At 39.7% G+C, this 21,703-nt stretch overlaps 1 protein-coding gene across 2 annotated transcripts; it reads left to right on the forward strand.

The window, feature by feature from the left end:
• Positions 1–4,443: 4,443 nt before the first annotated feature.
• Positions 4,444–21,503, forward strand: LOC117252175 (ectonucleoside triphosphate diphosphohydrolase 2-like). 2 transcript variants are annotated; one of them, XM_033618885.2, is made up of 9 exons: positions 4,444–4,632; positions 9,587–9,704; positions 11,150–11,300; positions 11,447–11,606; positions 14,873–15,100; positions 16,728–17,000; positions 20,120–20,239; positions 20,479–20,620; positions 20,746–21,503. In XM_033618885.2, exons 1-9 carry the CDS (start codon positions 4,516–4,518, stop codon positions 20,934–20,936), a joined length of 1,500 nt encoding a protein of 499 aa, XP_033474776.2. In that variant the 5' UTR covers positions 4,444–4,515; the 3' UTR covers positions 20,937–21,503. The 2 variants fall into 2 exon arrangements, with proteins under 2 accessions (XP_033474776.2, XP_033474775.2); XM_033618884.2 differs by having other exon boundaries at positions 20,479–20,613.
• Positions 21,504–21,703: the final 200 nt, after the last annotated feature.

Genomic DNA, 21,703 nt, shown 5'->3' on the forward strand with positions numbered 1-21,703 from the left:
ATGTAAATGCTGATAGTCAGATTTTACTGTGGCCACTACCCTGTGCATCCCACATTATTTTCATAATGATATATTTAGGAAAAGATGCTATCTGTTGCCTCTTTAAATTATTAAAGAAAAGATTGTTTTATTTAATATTTTACACAATTTATTCTTGTGGTCTTTATGTGCATCTATAACATATTTATATAAACAGCTATTCTTTCATATACATGTGTATATAGTCCTGTCCATGTCTTGCCTTTTTTGTCCAGCTTGTTGTCCTTGTTCCTATCTGATATGTTTATTCATGTGTAAGCAGAGGTGGACAGAGTACACAACTTCACTACTTGAGTAAAAGTACAGATACTTCTATTACTCCAATACAAGTAAAAGTAGCTTAGTTAAAATATTACTTAAGTAAAAGTACTAAAGTATTTGCTTAAAAAATTACTTAAGTAAAAGTACTTAAAAAAATGTCAGAAAATACAGGAAAGGAAAGCAGCTTTATTGTCATTCTGACGCGATTCTGCTACAGAAATGTTTATAGCTAAAAAAATAAACAAATAAAGGCAAGAGGCCTCATAACACAAACTCAGCTGCATTCATCAACAAATTAAATTGCTTCATATTGCCAAGAAAACAAATTTTACCTCCAACTGTATTTTTCTCACAAAAACTCAAATTTCCTTTTCTTGTTGTCACATTTGAACACAATATAGGCCTATGCTGCAAAAACTCAAAATCTTACCAAGAATATTGGTCTTATTTCTAGTCAAAATGTCTCATTTCTAGTCAAAACAAACCTCATTACACTTAAAATAAGACACATCATATAAAAAGTAGCTTGTTTTTAGAAAATTACTTACTTGTTTCAAGCAAATTTTCACTTGAAATGAGTAGAAAAATCTGCCAGTGGAACAAGATTTTTTTTGCTTGTAATAAGAAAAAAAAACCTTGCTCCACTGGCAGATTTTTCTACTTACACACACACACACACACACACACATACATATCTATAATAGTATAAAAAAGACAAACAGACACTTGAACTAATAAGAATCATTCTATGGGGTACCATTTGTAAAGTGGCTCACACTGAAAATAACATCAACATTTTGCCACATTCAGCTTCAAACAATGTTTAAAAAGTGTTTTTTTTTGTTTGTTTTTTTAAAGATTATTTTTTTTGGGCTTTTGCCTTTAATTGACAGGAGAGAGTGAAATGGGGGGGTGAGAGAGAGTGGAGGGATGACATGCAGCAAATGGTTGCGAGCCGGAGTCAAACCCGTGACCGCTGCAGCGAGGCAACACCTCTGTATGTGGGGTGCCGGAAAACATGTTTGGAGAAATTTTAATTGATGTGTACTTTGAGTTGTTAGTGTCCCTTCGGAGGGAATCGCCTTAAGAAATACTTTTGGGTAGAAAACCAGCAGACTTTAGCTATAGTATATATATGAATATCTCACATTTTTCACGTCACTATATCACCGTTTAGACTAATCTGATGTTGGTAAAGTCTATAAACACAATGATTGAACAAACATTACTATTTCTGTGTGCACATTTTGTAAATAATAACATGGTTATCGTAGATTAGCTGGGCTAACCGTTAGCTGTTAGCCCCCTTAGCGGTGTCTGTAATGACTCATTAACTCTAAACGGTCCATGAAAAAAATATTTCTTTCCAGCGGATATCTTAGTCTTATCTCTGAGCTAGCAAAGCAGTTTTGTGTTGCTATGTGTGGTATTTATTCAGTTTTGGGAAATCATGATGTCTAGAAAGCATAGTGGTCGCAGCTGACAGGGTCAGCTAACAGCAGCAGCAACGCTAACATCAGGACATCATCTGTTAAAAGCCTCCCGTTGTCGGATACAACATGAAACTACTCCAAGTTAGCTCAATCATGTTGTAACTAAGACATCTGCTGGAAAAAAATATTTTTTTCACGGACCATTTAGAGTTAATGAGTCATTACAGACACCGCTAACGGGGCTAACAGCTAACGGTTAGCCCCGCTAATCTACGATAACCATGTTATTAATTACAAAACGTGCACACAGAAATAGTAATGTTTGTTCAATCATTGTGTTTATAGACTTTACAAACATCAGATTAGTCTACACGGTGATATAGTGACGTGAAAATTGTGATATATATATATTTATACAACAGTTAGTTCCGGCCCTGCAATCTGATTGGTCGAGAGACAGTAAAACCGTGACCATATTGGAGTACAACATCACGGTTATTTCACTGTGTATGTATCACTCCGCCTCACAGCTGATTGCAATCAACAATCAAATCAAAACTGACGGTTAGTGTCAGTTAGGTCAGCAGTTGCGTTGTAGGCTAATTAATTCATCCACTGTCAAACAGCTAAAAAACATGGATTTATTTCCTAAAATAAGTTTTGAATTGAACTATGAATGGTCATCAGAGGAAGAGAAGGGAGAGGAGAAGCTGAATCCATCTGAGCATACATCCAGGTTTGTCAGTGTTTCATCAGCAGAGCTCAATGACTTGGAGAAAAGCAACATACTGTCAGATCAGAAGGCAGAGTTGGCTGTGCCTGTGAAGCGACAGTCCACCATGCAGTCACCAGAGACTTATTTCACCGGCTGCACAATTAATGGAAATGTGCAGATAAATGTGTATAAAGAGCAAGTGCCTGGCGCACCATGTCTGCGTTACATAGCAACGGTGACAGCGGAGTCCTGAGAGAACTATTTTTGTTGGCGGAAGACAAATAAAATGCTTAAATTATCTATTTTGTCCTCATTTTTCAACATTTCTTAATCAGCCTTGCTTATTTAACTGTTGAACTGTTGTATAAAAGCAATATCACACTCAAGCTCGTGATGCCTGCGGCCTCGTGCCTACAACCGAATCACAGCCGTGACGATATCACAGTACAACATCACTGCCTCTCGTGTGACATTGCTTAAATATACATAGCTAAACTCAACGAGGTAAACAACAAGGCGATTCCCATTTACACAGTGGTCAAGAGTGCTGGACCAGAAGTGTTGCACAAAAAAACGGAAGCTGGCTGCGTTCTGTTTTGCCTCCGTGTTTCCGTGAAAAATAAGGTGAATACGTCAAATAAAATTTCTCCAAACATGTTTTTTGTTATTTTAGGTAGTTATTATCACGCTAATGTATGTTCAAGTGTTCACTTCCCCCGATAAGTTGGTTTTAATTCGTTATTTGATTCTGTAAACACAGTCTGACCATCTCAAGCTTTTGTTTAGGTACTTCCAGTGACCGGCAGTGTGAATTTACATGTTAGCTAAATATTTAGTTTCACCCAGAACATTTAGATTTAACATTTAGATTTAGATTAAGATTTAGATTTGATTTAATATTTAGATTTAGCATTTAGATTTAACATTTAGATTTAAATTTAGATTTAACATTTAGATTTAAATTTAGATTTAATATTTAGATTTAGCATTTAATATTTAGGTGCCACATTTAATATTCAGATTTAACTATTTAATATATTTTATAAAATATAAGTTAACAAATATTGCTGTAAATGTGGTAAAAGGTGACGTTAAAAAATTCACAACACTTTTTTAAACATTGTTTGAAGCTAAATGTGGCAAAATGTTGATGTTATTTTCAGCGTGAGCCATTTTACAAACGGCACCCCATATTATTCTTCGTATCAAAAATCTCGAACTTGGGCTTGAGATACAGCCACAGATGCTCGGGGCCAGGGGAGTTTCTCTGGCGGTTTCTTCCTCTATTGCTGCTGAAGCCTTCGACACCGCTATCGCATGATGTGGATGTGAACCGCCAAAGTAAAGTTTTGTTTTAAGCATGACGTAGTACAGGTACGGCAATATGACTAAGACAAACCATACGCGAATCAGCAGAAACAGTTTACTTTCTTTGGTATCAGAATTTCATCAGCTGACATAAGAGCAAAAGTAGTGGGTAACCAGAGCATCAATAGAAATGCAATGAAGTAAAAGGTATACAATATTTGTCCTTCAAATGTAGTGGAGTATAAGTTAAACGATCCCCCAAAAATTTACTCAAGTAAAGTACAGATACTCAAAAATGTACTTAAGTACAGTAGGCTACTCAAGTAAACTTCATTACTGTCCACCACTGTGTGTAAGTACATTAAAAGCAATGAAAAAAAGAAACACGGAGTTAAATTTCTTGTATGTGTTCACATACTTAACCATCATCGGATCATTCATGTGATTACTTATTAATAATACTAACTCGTTCATTTATTTTATATTGAACACTTTGGGGCTCCATACTTCACAGCCGAGAAGACAACCTTTATTCCAAACGTCAAACAAACATCAAACTCTGTGTGGGTGCCTGCAGGGGTAGGAGGAAGCGGTAGGCCTACATCTCACCAAATCATACGTCAAACGCTCAGACCAGACCCACAGCCGTAAGCTATTTAATGCACGCCCTTTATTTCTGCGGGTTTCCCTACTGAGCATTAAGTGCTCGCGCGCTTTTACGCAGAGCAGCCAGAAGCGTCCGAGCGCACAGTCTCCAGTATGGCTCACCGATACTCCCAAATCATCCCTGCGACCATGCTGTTGATTCTGGCAATAGTCGGGATTCTGCTGGTGGTCCTTCCGGCTAAAGAGATGGAGACACCACCCGAAAACATGGTAATGAATATATATATATATTTAATGCAGTATTTCATGATTGGCAGGTACAGTTTTTATCTTTTTATAGGAGTGGTCTGATCTTATTGGGAGAACAAGGGAGGGTCGTTTATTTTATTTTCTCATCCTAGATTTATATTCTATTCTAGCCCTTCTTTACAATATACATACATCTCTTACTAGCACCATAGCTCATCAGTTGCGCTTTGCCATAAGCAGGGGGCACCAGTTTTGTCTCTGAATGAGGGTTTTATTAATGTATATGTGGTTGTGCACATTAGAAGTTCCATTAAGATAATAATGTTTAAATTGGGGTCTACTATTTGAACATGTGGGGAGGGTGTTTCACTTTTTTTTTTTTTTTTTTTTTACTTAAGTCTAGTGGAGTGTTCCAGAGACACATGACTCTAATACGAACTTGCTCAGCCATATGTCTCTGCTTCAGCTAAATGCTCAAAATGAAACACACAGCTGTGCACTTCGCTTGACATGCAAGAGATACCAGCCTCAGCAGTTGAAATGTGCTCTGCAGAAGGAAGTGGCACAGAGCACCACTGATTGGACAACAAAAAGAATCAAAGAGTGTAAGATAAAAGAAACGGTTTGTGAGCTTTGTTTGAGATTCTTTGTGAGAATGTTATTCATGTGCTCTTGCTTTTGTTAATGTGGCAGACACATTGAAATCGTTTTGAAAAGGGTACAGAAATTTATCTCATTCTGCTACATACAGTTTTTGCCCTTTAACTAAGAAGTAATGTTTGAGTAGAACTTGATGCTTTGAAGTTGTCATTGCAAAAAAGCACACATGGAGAAACCAAGTCAATATTGATGAATGAGTCAAGACAACATAATACATAACCCATGTTACTGAAGCAAATGAGTTTAAGTCTGACAGCAGACTATTTGTTTGCAAAAAGAATTAGTTCAACCACAAAGGGCAATAATCTTAAACAAAAAAATGTATAGAAGTTGCAAAGTTCAGAGGATGCCTCTGCTGTAACCACATCCTGTCAATACCACAGCTGAGAACAAACTAAACAGAAGAACCATGCACAAGTTGTACAACACCGAGTGATGACAAGTGCTAATACAAATACATAGTAAATAAAATGTACACAGACAATACCATTTGACATTAGTTTCTGTGCACTGAAGCATTCCAGATGTCATATTGGTTCAATATGATACATCAGCATAGCAATATATTACACTTTGAGCAACATTATAATGGCTAGAGTGAGGTCCTGGAGCAGGGGTGGGCTGGCCATAGGGAGGTTTTGGAGTATTCCCGAACGGCCAGTCTGTTCCAGGCCGAACCGGCCGGTGGTCGTTTTTTTACCCCATAAAATGCAGCCGCGGTTGACCGCAGCAGCCTGCCCTCGCAGCCGCAGGTTGCACAGAGTGGAACGTCAGACTGGGTCAATCTAATATTTTGCATATTAAGGGGAGATACGAGCGGCACTTCCCAATTTGAGCTGATCCTTGCTTCTATTGAAATGTGATTGGCTCAGCCGCTCAGTCAATAAACTGTTGTTTTCCTGTTACAAAAAGAAAAATAAAGAAAGAGGAGCGGGGTAAATTAGCAGACGCATAGTGCGTCCAAATTCACACCTGTTCTTCTTTATGGATTTTCTCCACGACCGTGTGTCATAGCGAGAAGCCACGCGTATCTCGTGAAACAGAGGAACCGCAGCTTTCCGACAAGACCACTTGTTGGTAGTCCACAGTTTTCACAGCGAAAAACAACGATAAAGTTACACTAAAATCATGAATAGCAGAGCTTTCATACAGCTTTACACACACATTACTCTTGGATGGATTACTCGCGAATGCAGGGTCGCACAGAAATGCCACGCATATCACAGAAAGCGCAGGAGCAGAGCTTTCCAATGATACCACACATCATTGTGCTGTCATCCCATCACGCTATAAATACAGATCAAATTGTCTACAAAATAAAAACCTGACGAATTTCTTTACAATCCATGATACTAGGCATGAAACGATATGTCGAATTTCACGGTGTCGCGATAAAATAAATTCTCGATACCGTCCTGGGAATGCCACGGTAGTTATATAGCTGCTTTCTCCTACAGAGCCGGTAATATGACTGTGTGACTACATTCCCCATAATCCTTTGCATGCAACTGCGCGCGCAGGTGAAAGCAGACTCGTGCAGCTCAGCCTCTCAGCCTTCGACTCTGACCCGTGCGTGACCGGAGGAAACAGCGAATAAAAGTAAAGCCTGATTTATGGTCCTGCATTGAATCAACGACGTCGCTACGTCGTAGGGTACGGGGCTACGCAGAAGGCTCGCAGAAGGCTCGCAGTAGCCCCCGGCATAGCCTGACGTACACCTCCCCAAAAATGTAACTACACGTCGAGGCGACGCAGACCCAGCGCAGACCGGCAGGGCTGTGATTGGTTTGCTTGGTAGCAACGCATTTCCGGTTCCGTATTTCCAGATTGCGCCATCCCCGCCATCTTTAAACATCTTCTGTTGCGATGTAGATGTTGCAGTATTAAGGCTCATTATATATATGCTATTATGCTCAACGTTCAATACGGATATGGATACGGCCGGAGCCGTCTGTCCATGCTCCGCGTTCGTTTCTCTGTGACCGGAAAAGCCGGAAGCTAAACAAACAATAACCACTCAGGAAAGGAATGCAGCCTCCTACCGGAGGAATTGCACCGCGATGAAACAGAGTGACGGAGAAGTTCGAAGGGTTCGCGACGGCGTCACGGCAACAACGTAGCGACGTTGTTGAGTCAACGCAGGACCATAAATCAGGCTTAAGGAGATTGACTGTTCTTCTCTATTGATTTTCTCCACGACCGTTCGTCATAGCGAGAAGCCACGCATATCACGTGAAACAGCGGAATCGTGGCTTTCCGACAAGAAAGAAAATGATAAAGTTACACTAAAATAATGTATAACAAAGCTTTCACACAGCTTTGCACACACATTACTTTTGGATGGATTATTCTTATTATTATGCATATCACATGAAAGCGCAGGACTAGAGCTTTCCTCTCCTCATCTCCTGTTCTAGGGTCTCCTTGATGTCAAGATTGTCAACCTGGCGTGAACAAACTGAGTGAATCGTGTGTTTTTGAGTTTTTCTATGACTTCCAGGGAGATGGCTGGGCTTTATTTATTTTGGTTTTCTTTTACACACATCTCTACCCACCTCTCCCCCTCTCTCTCTCTCTCTCTCTCTCTGTCTCTCTGTGTATCTGTGAGTGAGGGATTGTGTGTTATTGAGTTTACATTATTTCTAATTTGTTAATTTTGTTGTTGTTGCAGGGTCTGATTGTTCTAAGTTCTGTATATTTGATGAATATTAAGACTACTCTATCCTCATAATTTGATGTCATTCAGATGACTTTCTAGTAATAGTACTACACTACTTTTGTTCAGAGTAGGTTAAAAAATACCGAATGTTTCCATTTTCATATTCTGTCACTATAGTTTTAATTGACATGACTTTGTTATGGCACTTTAATGTCTGCCTGCCTAGCAGTAATAGGGGGGAAATGAAAGCACATGTTCAACTGTGTGTTGATTTGTTTATGATACGCTTCCAAGTTAAAAAATAACATGCTGTACAGTGTACATGCACTATTTTTGAATAAAATAGCTATTTTTAACAATAAATTTTCTCTTTTTTTCCCCTTGTATAAATATCGTGATAATATCGTATCATGAGTTTCTGGTATCGTTACATCCCTACATGATACAGATCTTGTTATCAGTGACTTCATATAGTGAGGAATATCATATCTTACCATGTCTTTGGCTTGCATGTGTTTCTCCCTGTCTATCCACATTTGTAGTCCAGCTTTCAAGATGCAAATATCTCCATATTGTCCAGTTGACACTCCATCAAACTTTGTATGACAAGACCAGCACACTTCACACCTTCACCAGACAACTGCAGCCTAATTATGCATGCTGACAGGGCCGTAGTCACCATATACATTGAGCCTCTCCAAACCACGCTCCCAGGCTGAATTTCAACCCCAGCCTGCCCCTGTCCTGGAGGCATGATGTATGTTCTGTTAACATAATGTATGTTCCATCTCACACAGGCTCTACCCTCTACTGGACTCTTTGGGTAAAACTCCTTTTAATCACAAGCACGCATTTGCACATTGAGAAAAGTAAAAATGTAGGCGGCCAATCCGGATGAGCCTACCTAAATAAATGCTGACCCCAAAATATATACGGAGGCGGATTCCTTCCGTCAGACATCTTTTTTCTTTTCAGTGAATGGCAAGTAGCACACTAAGCAGCTTCTTGCATGGATTGAGTTGCCACTTCAAGGATGTCATCAGTGCCTCGGTGCAGACCAAGCACAGTGGTGTTTAGCAGCCACCTGCCTGCAAGGCCTTTCAGGCGCTTCCCCAGTCTATTGCCTGTCTTTCAACCCCTGCAAGGTTAGACCAAAGCTCCACCCAGTTCGGTTCCTTACCAACTGGGTTGGCTGGGGCCCCCTACTTCCACACTGTGATGGCCTGGGTTATGAAGAAGTAGGCAGGCTACAGTGGCTAACCTTTAGCCGGTCAAGATCAGTGTGGCTGGGTCGATGTTATGTCATGACGGCGTTCATTCATCAGGCTCCGCCAACTGTACCAAAAGAGTCTATTAGAGTTCTATTAGCAAAGACGCAGCGCTCTACCTAGGGGCCCTGTGGTTCCTACATCACCCATTGAAAAGGGTGTAGGATGTCTGATGGCGGGAATCCACCTCCCTGTATACTGTGAGGTCCCAGGTATTCAGGTAGGCTCATTCTGATTGGCTATGCTTTTGTCAGTGTGTAAATGATGTGCTAGTGATTAGAGGGGTATTACCCAAAGAGTCCAGGGGAGGGCTCCACCTCAGCTAAAAGAGCTATGGTTACATTATTGTAACCTTTGTTTCTGACATGTAATGCTCTGTCTGTTACAGTATGGGATTGTTCTGGATGCAGGCTCATCCCACACCTCCATGTACATCTACAAATGGCCGGCTGACAAGCAAAATGGCACTGGTATTGTTACCCAGCACAGCGAGTGTCATGCAGCAGGTGAGCTCCTCTCAGTGGGTGAGAGAGGGCTGGCATAACATACGATGCAACACTGCTTTTTAGGGTTATTATCCTATTATCCATTTTTAAGGTGCAAGAAGAAGAACAATGGCTAATTGTGGTCCAGCTGAGCTATCTGTGCTGGGAAAGCCTAATGGCCACGCCAAACATACCTATGGAGAAGTGTTCAGATATGGAAGAAGACATAAGAAAAGAAGAAGAAGAAGGGGGGATGAGAAAGAGTAAAAGGAAGAAGAGGAGGAAGACAAATAACAAATCCATGAGAATCCATTGGTAGAACTCTCTTGGAAGAATCTCATTAATTCTCATTAATCTCATTAATTCTTGAAATAGCTTTGAAATCACATGTTTCTAACCCACACAGCACAACATCTGAGGAGGCAGAAGCATGTTAAAACTGCACCGCCCAGGACTCGAATTCACAGCCTTTACATGGGAGGTTGCTATCAAGTTAAGCTACCTTACCAGTATATAATATAAAGATGACTTTACACTGTGATACAGCCAACCACCAGGGTGTAGCATATCAGCTGTATATGCATTTACAGGCAGATTTCTAACTAGTGTCAAAAAACTCGAGACAAAACTCTGACAAACACAATTTGCAGACTTCAGCTAGACAGCACAGAAAACACCTGGAATGTCTTTTTACAAAGACTAATTGATCCATAAGTGAAAAAAAGAGGAATGATGGCCCAGAATTCTGATGGCAGAATTCAAAATTTGATCAACATACTAAATTGGTAAAAAAAAAAAAAAAAAAAAAAAAGCAGACTAGCGCTGACAAGGGCCATACTGCAGCAGCGAGGGCCACAGATGTTCACCAAGAGCCCAACACTGACCAACGAATGCCTGCTGACTCAATTTGTCAGGGCCTTTAATTTGCCCAAGTTCTAAGATCCATCAACTTTAATTTTATCACAGTAAAGTGCAGGTCAACTTACGCTGCTCACAGCAGCAAATGAAAATTTCAAAAATGCCATTCACTTTAATTACAAATCTCAAAACTTGGTCAAGCTTAACCAAAACATTTCATGTATATACCACTGGAGTTTGACTTGAAAATATGTTTGTTTTCTTACTCTGAACTGACACTTTAACCCCAGACTGTCCTGGTGGTGAAGAAATTCTCACTTCCACTTCCACAATGTCATCCTACAGAAACATATCCAATGACTTTATAAGAAAACCACAGAAGCAAGGTCAACATGCTATGTGTTGTGTAAGACTTCTGTTACTAAGTGCTCTACTTCCTCACCATGCCATTTGTGCCATCTTAGTCATTGCCAGTTGTTCCTGGTTTGTTTTTAGAGTTTCCCTGGAAACACCAACTAGAGCCTTCATCATTCATCCTTCTAAGACAAGGAAGTCCACTTTTTGAGAGGGTCAAGCTGTAAACAGAACTACTTTCTCTTTCTGTCAAGGTGGAGGTATATCCAGCTATGCAGGTATTCTTGGTGGTGCAGCAGCAAGTCTGGAGGCCTGTCTGGAACAAGCTGTGAAGGATATCCCCAACTCCAGGCACCACCAAACTCCACTCTGTCTGGGAGCTACTGCAGGGATGAGGATCTTGAAGTTAGTATAAATTCCTATTAAGACAGGACATTGTACTAATATATCTACCACACTGCTTATCAATAATGCATGAATGCATGAGAATGGATCTTGGAAGAATTTAATATTGTTTCATTCCCCATCTAACTCTCACCACACTTTAATAGCATGGTTAATGCCACAGAGTCCGAGCGAGTACTGAAGGAAGTGGAGAACAAACTGCGGTCATACCCTTTCAAATTCAAGGAGGCAACCATCCTGAGTGGACAAGAGGAGGGGGCATATGGTTGGGTCACAGTCAACTACTTACTTGAAAACTTTGTCAAGGTGAGCTCTGACATTTTTGCTCAACACACAGGAAATCACAGAGGAAAATAATCAGCCCTTAGATGCTTTTTCCCAATCTGGCCTTATTGAGTCAATCCTATGAGTCTTTCATAATCTAACAAACTCAATCAGTTTTATACAACCAACATGATTTGCTTTGACCTTGAAAAGATTAATGAGGTTGAACCAAATTAATAATTATCCAAAAGTTGTGGTGATATTTAATGGTCAAATTATTTTCCATAAGATATTCTAACTTATCCTTTTTATTTAACGTACTCAATAATGTAGAAAATGTTTAGGATTTTGATCAACCTCTGAAAAAAGGTTGTAAACTGACTAAAACACTTTAATGTAACTAATCTGTTATGCTGAAAAACATATTTATTTTAACCCAGGCATGTCCAAAGTCTGGCCTGGGGACCCATTGTGGCCTGTGGACCAATTTTAAACAGCCCTCGGCTTGCTTTTCAAAATCAACTTAATATATATGGCCAGTCACACAATATTGGTTAATCAAACAAAAACAAAGCATTTTTTTTCCATTCACCTCACTATGACAGGATCATCATACAGTTTGTAGATGTGCAAAAGTAGGAACTGCACAGGTGGAACTAATGTAATGATATGTAATGATAAACAGATGGTTATTAGGCAAATAGAATGCTTACCTAACAGCAGACATTTCCTGCTAGGAAGCAGACATGGCCACAGCAGAGAAGTGGAAAGTGGAAAGGGGAACCGTCACTTTCAGTAATGGAGAGTTGAATACTTCACTAAGATGAAACATGTGTTTTTGTCTCATTTATTCGTGACTTTTCTTTCTTTTTTTGATTTAAATAACCCATTAGATGTGAGAAGCAATTGGCTCCCAGATATTTTCATATTATCTGAACTGACCCCTAATAAAAAAGTTTGGACACCGCTGTCTTAAGCATTATCCACTAACCCCATAAATCATTTTTTAAGAGCACTCTCTAAAAATAATCCACTGGCTTAACTTAGAAAACAAAACAAAACAAAATAAAGGTAACAACTTGCATTCATCCTGTTAAGTGGTTCCCACTCTGGCCTTATTGATATAAGTCTTTTATAATCTGGCAAACTCAATCAGTTTAGTACAACCAACATGATCTGCCTTGATCTTGAAAAGCTCAATTAAGTTGAACCAACTTAATATTTATCCAAAAGTTGTGGTGATATTTACTGGTCAAATTATTTTTCTAGTTATATTCTTACTTATTATTTTAATTCGGTCATACTCAAAAATGTCAAAAAGGTTTTTGATTTTGACCAGCTTCTTAAAATAAGTTGTCAGCTGACTAAAACATGTTAATGTTTTAACATATTTTTTTTATGTTGAAAAACTTCTTTATTTTAAGTGTTATCCTCTATCATTTTTTAAAGTGTATTTGTGTGATGTATTTATGGTTACTACCAGTGTTTAAGTGCCCACTAAGACCACAAGCATGAGGAAGCTTATTAAGGCAGATTACTGCCAACAAGTGGACTGTTATAGACTGTTGTGAATTATGAAATACACTTATTTCTGAATACCACTTTGAAAAGGCATTGGGAAAGTGTGCATCGAGTGTACAGTGTGTCGTTTTGGGAGGGTTACTATTAAAATATATTCCACTACTGATTACTGAATGTGTATTCTAAAATGAAATTTGTAACATATTTCATAAGATTACTCAGACTGAGTAATGTCTTTTAAATACTTTGAATTACTTTTGGAATACCTCACAATCGTCTTGCTGAGCTCATTTGTCTGGCTTTTACATTTTCATGCCAAAAACACATGACAGTGTCCTGGCTGTGCATCTACTCTCCCATTGTGGTGTGGTGGGTGCACTGCACACACTTTTTAAAAATGGTTTTATGGAAAATGCGTGCCTCATATGAATTTTACATAGTGTCCTAACAGCAAGCAAGCATCGCTCTCTGTCCACACTGAGTCTGTTAAATATGCTTCTGTTACTTAATGTAAACAAACCATGTAACTACCTATCAGCTGTGTGCTCGACTAGAAACGTAACTACTTAAAGGATGGGCGAATACAAGCTATTTTTCAACGTTTTTTATTTTTTAAACAGAAAACATGCATTTTATATTGTGATATTTACTGGAAATGACATACAATATAGCCAACAAGTAGCATGATATTAGTGATGGTCATTTGAATCGACCATGGTGGATGAATGATTCAGTTGAATTCAACTCCCAAGACGATCCTCACCCAGCTGTCAATTCGATTGAGACTGGCCAATAGGAACGTGGCCCCGCCAATGACATTATTTTCGCAGCAAAAGCAAAATCCTGACACAAGAGCAAAGACTAAAGGCCCGAACATACTGGGGTGGACCGTATGCGGAACGGACTCCGCGGAGGTCCGCGCGGACTCAAAGCGGACGTTCGCAAGCCCTTTTACAGGAAACTACAACGTGGAAGTGCGCTCGACAATGGAAGCCCGAATGACTGCGGACATTCCTCGCGGAGTCCGTTCCGCGTACGGTCCACCCGAGTATGTTCGGGCCTTTAGGTTTTGAGAGAGAGAAGAAAAATGTTTTGTCAGAAACAATTTTTTTGAGAGAAAATGTTTTCACGCTGATAGCAAAAAAATTTGAGAGTAAAAAAAAGTTTTTTGAGAGAGTTTTTTTTCTCGGAAATCTTTTTTCTATGACAAAATACTTTCTCTCAAAACTTTTTTTAGTTTCAAATATTATTATTTTTGCTATCAGTGTGAAAACTCAAATAATTTTTTTTCTCTCAAACATTTTTTTCTCTCATATCATTTATTTTCTTGCATGTAATAAAGACACAAATCTAACTCCATAGAGGGTCACCAGAGTTATTAGGATTCGACACCTGGGAATTACTGCACCATACTTTGTGCCCATCCATCCAGTAAATGTCTACTCTAGTGCAGTGAATACTTTGATGTGCTGGTGGTGCTAACTGAAAAGTCAGAGGATCACAGTCATTAGGATTCATCTTTTACAGGTCATACAAAATTTCATGGCAATCCATAGGGCTGTGTCACTCTGAACCACAATGATAGACCAACTGACAGATTGTGACCGACTGACGTTGCCTTAAACTCTCATTGGTTTCATGACTAAAACACACAGGGGCTTTGAAAATATCGGTGTTTTTGGCTGGATGTTTTTCTCAGAGTAAATTCTGCTCAGTACTGGAATATTTTGATTGTCCTACTTCAGTTCAAATTGTTGTATCTTGACATTTCCTTTCTTGCCATTCAGTACGGTTTTGTCGGGCGTTGGCTGAATCCAGGCAGGAAGACAAGTGGAGCTTTGGATTTGGGCGGAGCTTCCACACAGATTACTTTTGAGACCTCGGAAGAGGTGGAGGACAAGGAGAAAGTGATGGAGCTTAAGTTTTATGGACAAACCTACAGACTATACACCCAGAGCTTCCTGTGCTACGGTCAAGGCCAGTTTGTAAAGAAACTGCTGGCCTATCTTATCAAGGTACTGTTCATAACATGCAAAGCCTAACAGTTACATATGGCTGTTAATAAACATCAACATTTTCATGATTTCTGCCTTAAAGGGATAGTTCAGATTTTTTGAAGTGGGTTTGTGTGAGGTACTTATCCATAGTCAGTATATTACAAACAGTAAATGTCAGTCAGCACAGCCCCAGTTTAGAGAAGCAGTCTGGAGTTTGACATGAAAGCTTTACCTAAAAAAAAGTCCCAACTAAAAAAAAAACCACAACATCAATTTGAGTGTACACTCTATTTAGAATATTTTCACTGCTTTACCTTAATGGCAGACAGTGGTTACCTGTGGAAAAATATGCAATTATTCTAGCTAGCTCTTCAAAGCTAGACTCCATTGAAAACACAGTGATTTAACACTGCTGAACACAAGAGCTGCTGGTCTGCTGTGGCCTCAATCAGTCAATTATTAGTTGTGTTAGTGTATGACTTTGGCATTTAAAAGGGTTAATTAAGTTTTGCCAAAGTCACGCAATAACACAAACGAACTTACTAATCGAGGCAGTGAGAGACGAGCAGCTCCCATGTTCAGTGAGCTAAAATACTTTTTCTCTCAATGGAGTCTGGTGGCTTTGACGAGAGCATAGATGGAGAAATGAAGCCGCTAACTGCTAAACAAGCTGACTCATGGAAAGGTAACATGGTGAAAATACTCTCAATATAATGTGCACTTAAGGCTCACTAATTGACACACTGTATTTCACTTGCCTAATCTGGACAAAACCCAAAATGTAAAATAACAATTTGTGGTGCCAGACTATTTCTTGGCCATTAGCAGTGATATACTGGAATCTTGCCAACACTGTGAGATTGCAAGGCAACCAGTGGGGACTCCAAGAGGGTACAGGCATTAGTAGGTAGGTGGATTTTTTTTTTTTTTTTTTAACATTCGGACAGTGCCAGGCTACCTGTTCCCCATTTCCAGTCTTTATGTTAAAGGGATAGTGCACCCGAAAATGAAAATTCAGCCATTATCTACTCACCCATATGCCGATGGAGGCTCAGGTGAAGTTTTAGAGTCCTCAAATCACTTGCGGAGATTCAAGGGGAGAGGGGGTAGCAGCACAACTCCACCTAATGTGGGCTTACGGCGCCCCAGATTCAAACGTCCAAAAATATATAATTGAAACTACAAAATATCTCCATACTGCTTGTCCGTAGTGATCCAAGTGTCCTGAAGCCCCTACATAAAAAGTCATTTGAAAAAACGTCATTTGAACTCTGTTTTTAGCCTCATTGTAGCCTGCAGTTCTAACTGCCTCTCTGTGCACCGCGTTCACATGTGCGCGCTTGCGCAAGACCGTGAGACATGGGCACCGCATTCGTGTGTTCACGTGCTTTTGCTGGTCTCGCGCGCAAGCGCACACACGTGAACGCGATGCACAGAGAGGCCGTTAGAGCTGCAGCTCTCATCTGACTCTCTGCAAGAAAGAGCCTAAGCCTTTTTTCAAAAATGTCAAACTATTCAGGCTGGTAAATTGTATATGTTTCTAGTCTACCAGTTTACTTGGAACTACAGGCCTACTTGTTATATGCTGTACTTTACTACTAATCTTTATTTCTTATTATTTATTTATTTATTTTGCCTCTTTAAGACTCAAGGTGTGAAACCTCAAGTGTACCATCCCTGCTATCCACAACAGTTCAACATATCTATCAAGCTGGGGGAGGATGTCTTTGATTCTCCGTGTACTAAGAGCTACAGGCCGGCCCAGTTTAATCCTCAGATGACTGTATCAGTCGTGGGCACAGGAGATTACCAGAACTGCCTGGACAACGTCACAAAGATGTTCTCCTTCGACAGCTGCTCTTACTCCAAGTGCTCCTTTGATGGAGTCTTCCAGCCCAGTATGAGCGGAAACTTCATGGTAAGAGAGCCATTTAGACGGATGGGGCAAAAGTAACAAAAAAGTGCATAATAGTTTTTACTCATAGACCAACATTAATGTTGTTAAAGTTGCAATGTTTTCTCATTCTCCACAACATAGTGTATACCAATTTATCAGTAAATGTCAATACTTTACATATATCATCAATCAATTCAATCAATTTTATTTATAAAGCCCAATATCACAAATCACAATTTGCCTCACAGGGCTTTACAGCATACGACATCCCTCTGTCCTTATGACCCTCACAGCGGATAAGGAAATATCATAACACATTACTTTATGGACAAAAAGAAGTTCAACTGAGAAATAATGTTACATCAGTCATTAATACACAGCTTGTCAAAGAATGTTGAAGAAAATGTTTGTTTCCTTTCTTAGTGTCCTTCTTGACAGTTTTACCTAACGTTTTTTACATTCTCAATCCAAAGTTTGTGAAGCTCATGATTATGTCCAAAGGAGCTTTAAAAAGTTGCACCCCACTTTACTAGCCCACCACAATCAATTTTTTCAACAGTGGTGTGGTGGTGGGTACGCTGTTGCTTCCATCCATTCATACTCCTGCAAGGAACTTGTAGGTCAAAAAATGATAGCAATGGAAAATGGAGGGGACTGTTATGTGTATGATTAGGCTAAAGTCAGGGAGCAATGTGCATAGTAATGCTCTGCAAAGTGGAAACTGCCTAAAAAACTGTATAATCCCTATGGGGGTGGTGTGCCTTCCTTAAGCTTGGGTCCTCTACCAGAGGCCTGGGAGTTTGAGGGTTCTGCGCCGTATCTTAAGGTAGCTGTAATTAAACCTTTTCTAAAAAAGTCCACCCTGGATCCAGAGGTGTAACTATAGACCAATATCTAATCTTCCCTGTCTTTCAAAGATCCTTGAGAAAGTAGTCGCAGACCAGCTGTGTGACTTTCTCCACAATAATAATTTATTTGAGGAATTTCAGTCAGGATTTAGAGTGCATCATAGCACTGAGACAGCACTAGTTAAAATTACAAATGACCTTCTGATTGCTTCAGACAAAGGACTCGTCTCTGTACTTTTATTAGATCACAACTGACCATCAAATTCTGCTACAGAGACTGGAAGTTATTGTTCTTGGTCCCAAACAACTCAGAGACTCTTAATCTGATGACATAGTTTCTCTGGATGGCATTGCTCTGGCCTCTAGCACTACTGTAAGAAACCTCGGAGTAATATTTGATCAAGATTTGTCTTTTAACTCCCATTTAAAACAAACTTCACGGACTACGTTTTTTCATCTGCGTAATATTGTGAAAATTAGGCATATCCTGACCCAAAAAGATGCAGAAAAATTGGTCCACGCTTCTAGGCTGGATTACTGTAACTCCCTATTATCTGGTAGCTCTAATAAGTCTTTAAAAACTCTCCAGAACGCAGCGACACGTCTACTGACAGAAACTAAGACGCGAGAACACATTTCCACTGTTTTAGATAAAATCCTACTCCTAACTTATAAAGCTTTAAATGGTCAGGCTCCGTCATATCTTGGAGAGCTCATAGTGCCATATTATCCCACCAGAACACTGCGCTCTGAGAATGCAGGGTTACTTGTGGTCCCTAAAGTCTCCAAAAGTAGATCAGGAGCCAGAGCCTTCAGCTATCAGGCTCCTCTTCTGTGGAATCATCTTCCTGTTGTGGTCCGGGAGGCAGACACCGTCTCCACATTTAAGACTAGACTTAAGACTTTCCTCTTTGATACAGCTTATAGTTAGGGCCGGCTGAGGCTTGCCTTGTACCTAGTTAGGCTGACTTAGTCCTAGTCTGCCGGGGGACCTCCTATAATACACTGAGCACCTTCTCTCTCTCTCTCTCTCTCTCTCTCTCTCTCTCTCTCTCCCTTTTGCTAACACTCATGTCCTGTAACTGCATCTTGCTAACTCGGCCATACTGCATGTCCCTAACTCGGCTTCTTCTCCGGAACCTTTGTGCTCCACTGTCTCGCATGTTAACTTATATCACAGCGGTGCCTGGATAGTGTGACGTGTGTGGTTGTGCTGCTGCCGTAGTCCTGCCTGATGCCTCCTGCTGCTGCTATCATTAGCCATACTTCTACTGTTATTATACACATGATTATTAGCACATATGTATACTATCATATATTAATATATACTTTCAACGTATTGTACCACAATAGCCGTAATCATTATCTTACTATATAATGACGAAAACTCTGTTCGTCTGTGGGTGTGTCTGTTCCATGTTTTTCTCCTCACTGACTCGGTCAATCCACGTGAAATTTGGCACAGTGGTAGAGGGTAATGGGAGGATGCGAATGAAGCAATATTACATCAATTGGCCAAAGGGGGGCGCTATAGCAACCCACTGAAATTGCAAACTTTTAATGGACATATCTGATGCCCCGTATGTCATAGATACATGACACTTTGCACAGAGATGCCTCTCCTCATGAGGAACAAATTTGCCTTAGAACCCATAACAGTTATATAGATTTTTGGCCATTTTGAATTTTTGGAAAAAAATCAATCTCTTCCTAGGAAGTTTGACCAATCTGCATGAAACTCAGTGAACATAATCTAGGGACCAATATCTAAAGTTCCCTCTTGGCAGAATTTGGAAAACTTACTTCTTCTATAAGGCAATGAATATTGCGGAGTGCGTGGCTCATCAGATAAAGGTGTATAGCATCTCAAGGGTTTCACCGATCACCATGCAACTTTGTAGGCATATGACCACACATAATCTGAGGGGACCCCTACATTATTGACCCAATCAAACAAAATGGGAGCGCTAGAGAGCTAATTTCTTATATATGCCTAACCGCCATATCGATTTTTACTAAACTTGGTAGATATGTAGTATGTATCTAATTGGCAACTGGGTGGCGCTATAACAACAGAAAAATGCTTTAAAATGGCTAAAATGCGACCGATTGCTGTGGCTCCCCCTGTGGCCGAATGTTTTGGGGGTTTTTTCTAATTTTTGGTATGACTAAGTCATGGTATGGTATGCTGTACATAATCACAGAAACTGTCAGTGTGTCATTCTGTCAGTCAGTCATTCTGTCTGTCAGTCAGTCACTCTGGATTGACTTAGTGTCCCATCTTCTCTACAGGCATTCTCTGCCTTCTACTTCACACATAACTACCTCAGCCGCCTCACCAACATCTCCATCATGTCCCCCAATCGACTGAAGAGTGCAATTCAACTTGTCTGCAACATGACCATCTCTGAGGTATTCTCCAGAACCCAGCTCTCTGAGCCCAAACCTAAAAATTAACACAAAAAATAATAATAATGATACTAATAATAATGATAATAATGATAATAATTCACAAACATGCTCATGTTTAAAACCACCAAATAGGCCAGTAGACTCTCATTTTAACCCCAAAACCCAAATGTTATCTGGTATTGAATATTGTGATTGTGATTTGAATAACAATATAAAATCAATTGTATTTCCACTCATAGCTGACAGAAAAGGCAAAACAGAAAGAGAAATACATGAAGAATGTCTGCGCCATTTCCAACTTCGTCCAGGTCCTCTTACTGCAGGGCTACCATTTTGATGAAGACTCCCTTCTTTCCATCTCTTTTCAGAAAAATGTCAGTGGTAAAGGAAACCTTTCTGTTCATCATTTGCTACGATTTAAGTCTGCACTGTCTACGGCACTGACAGCAGCAGACTTGTCCATGGTGTGCTTTGGTTTCAGTGGGTCCCTTCTTGTGTTTTTGCAGGTAGGCGGAGCCTCCATAGGCTGGGCTCTGGGGTACATGCTGAATCTGAGCAGTATGGTACCAGCAGAGAGATTTGGACTGATGAAGGCTCTGCCTCCAGGGACCTGGGCTGGCATTCTCTTCCTCTTCATCCTCCTCCTCCTCATTGCACTGGTATACCTACTGATGATCTACAGAAACACAAGAACTAAAGAAGGCATGGTGTAAAAGTGAGGGAAACACACCTCCCAGTCTAATTCATATTGCTCAGTTTTGGAAAAAACTGCAAATATATTTAGATTTTTTTCTTGAACTATTGTGTGCATGTACACAAAATCAACACAGCACTAAAATGTAGCCTGCACAGTTTTTTTTTTGCAAATCCAGAACCCTTCTGCTTGATTGTGTATGTGTAAATTAAACTACAAAATAATTTAGTTATAATAATGTCTTAGATCCATTAAGTACTAATACACCCACTTGAGACAACACAACATGACCACATTAGAGCAGTATGTTCTCTGTTTTCTCCTTGTTGTGACTGAAGCAACACATCTACACTTCAGAAGACACCTGAGGAGACTTTAACAGGCACAAGTGCCTACAAATTATGAAAGCTAAATGTAAGAATAAAGGAATAAAACCCAGATTGTATACATTCAAATGAGTGCTCAGCTGTGGTCATAGTATCTGTGAAGGCATTTTTCTCCAACAGATGTTTTAGTTTAATTAACTTTAACATATTCATTTTAATCAGCTGAATAAATCTGTCACATTTACATCTTGTATGGCTGTTGGTATATCCAGGACTAGTTATGTTCCTGTTCATGGACCTGTTTTTAACTGTACTTCTACTTTTTATTCAAGTATTTTTGAGCCAGTAATCTACGTTTTACTTCACTACATTTGCCATTTATACCTGTGTTACTACAAGTCTGCTGTATATGCAAAGTTTAAGTATAGAGGGAGCGCAAGCAGG

The sequence above is a fragment of the Epinephelus lanceolatus genome, chromosome 9, assembly GCF_041903045.1.
Source record: "Epinephelus lanceolatus isolate andai-2023 chromosome 9, ASM4190304v1, whole genome shotgun sequence".
NCBI classification, from domain to species: Eukaryota; Metazoa; Chordata; class Actinopteri; order Perciformes; family Serranidae; genus Epinephelus; species Epinephelus lanceolatus.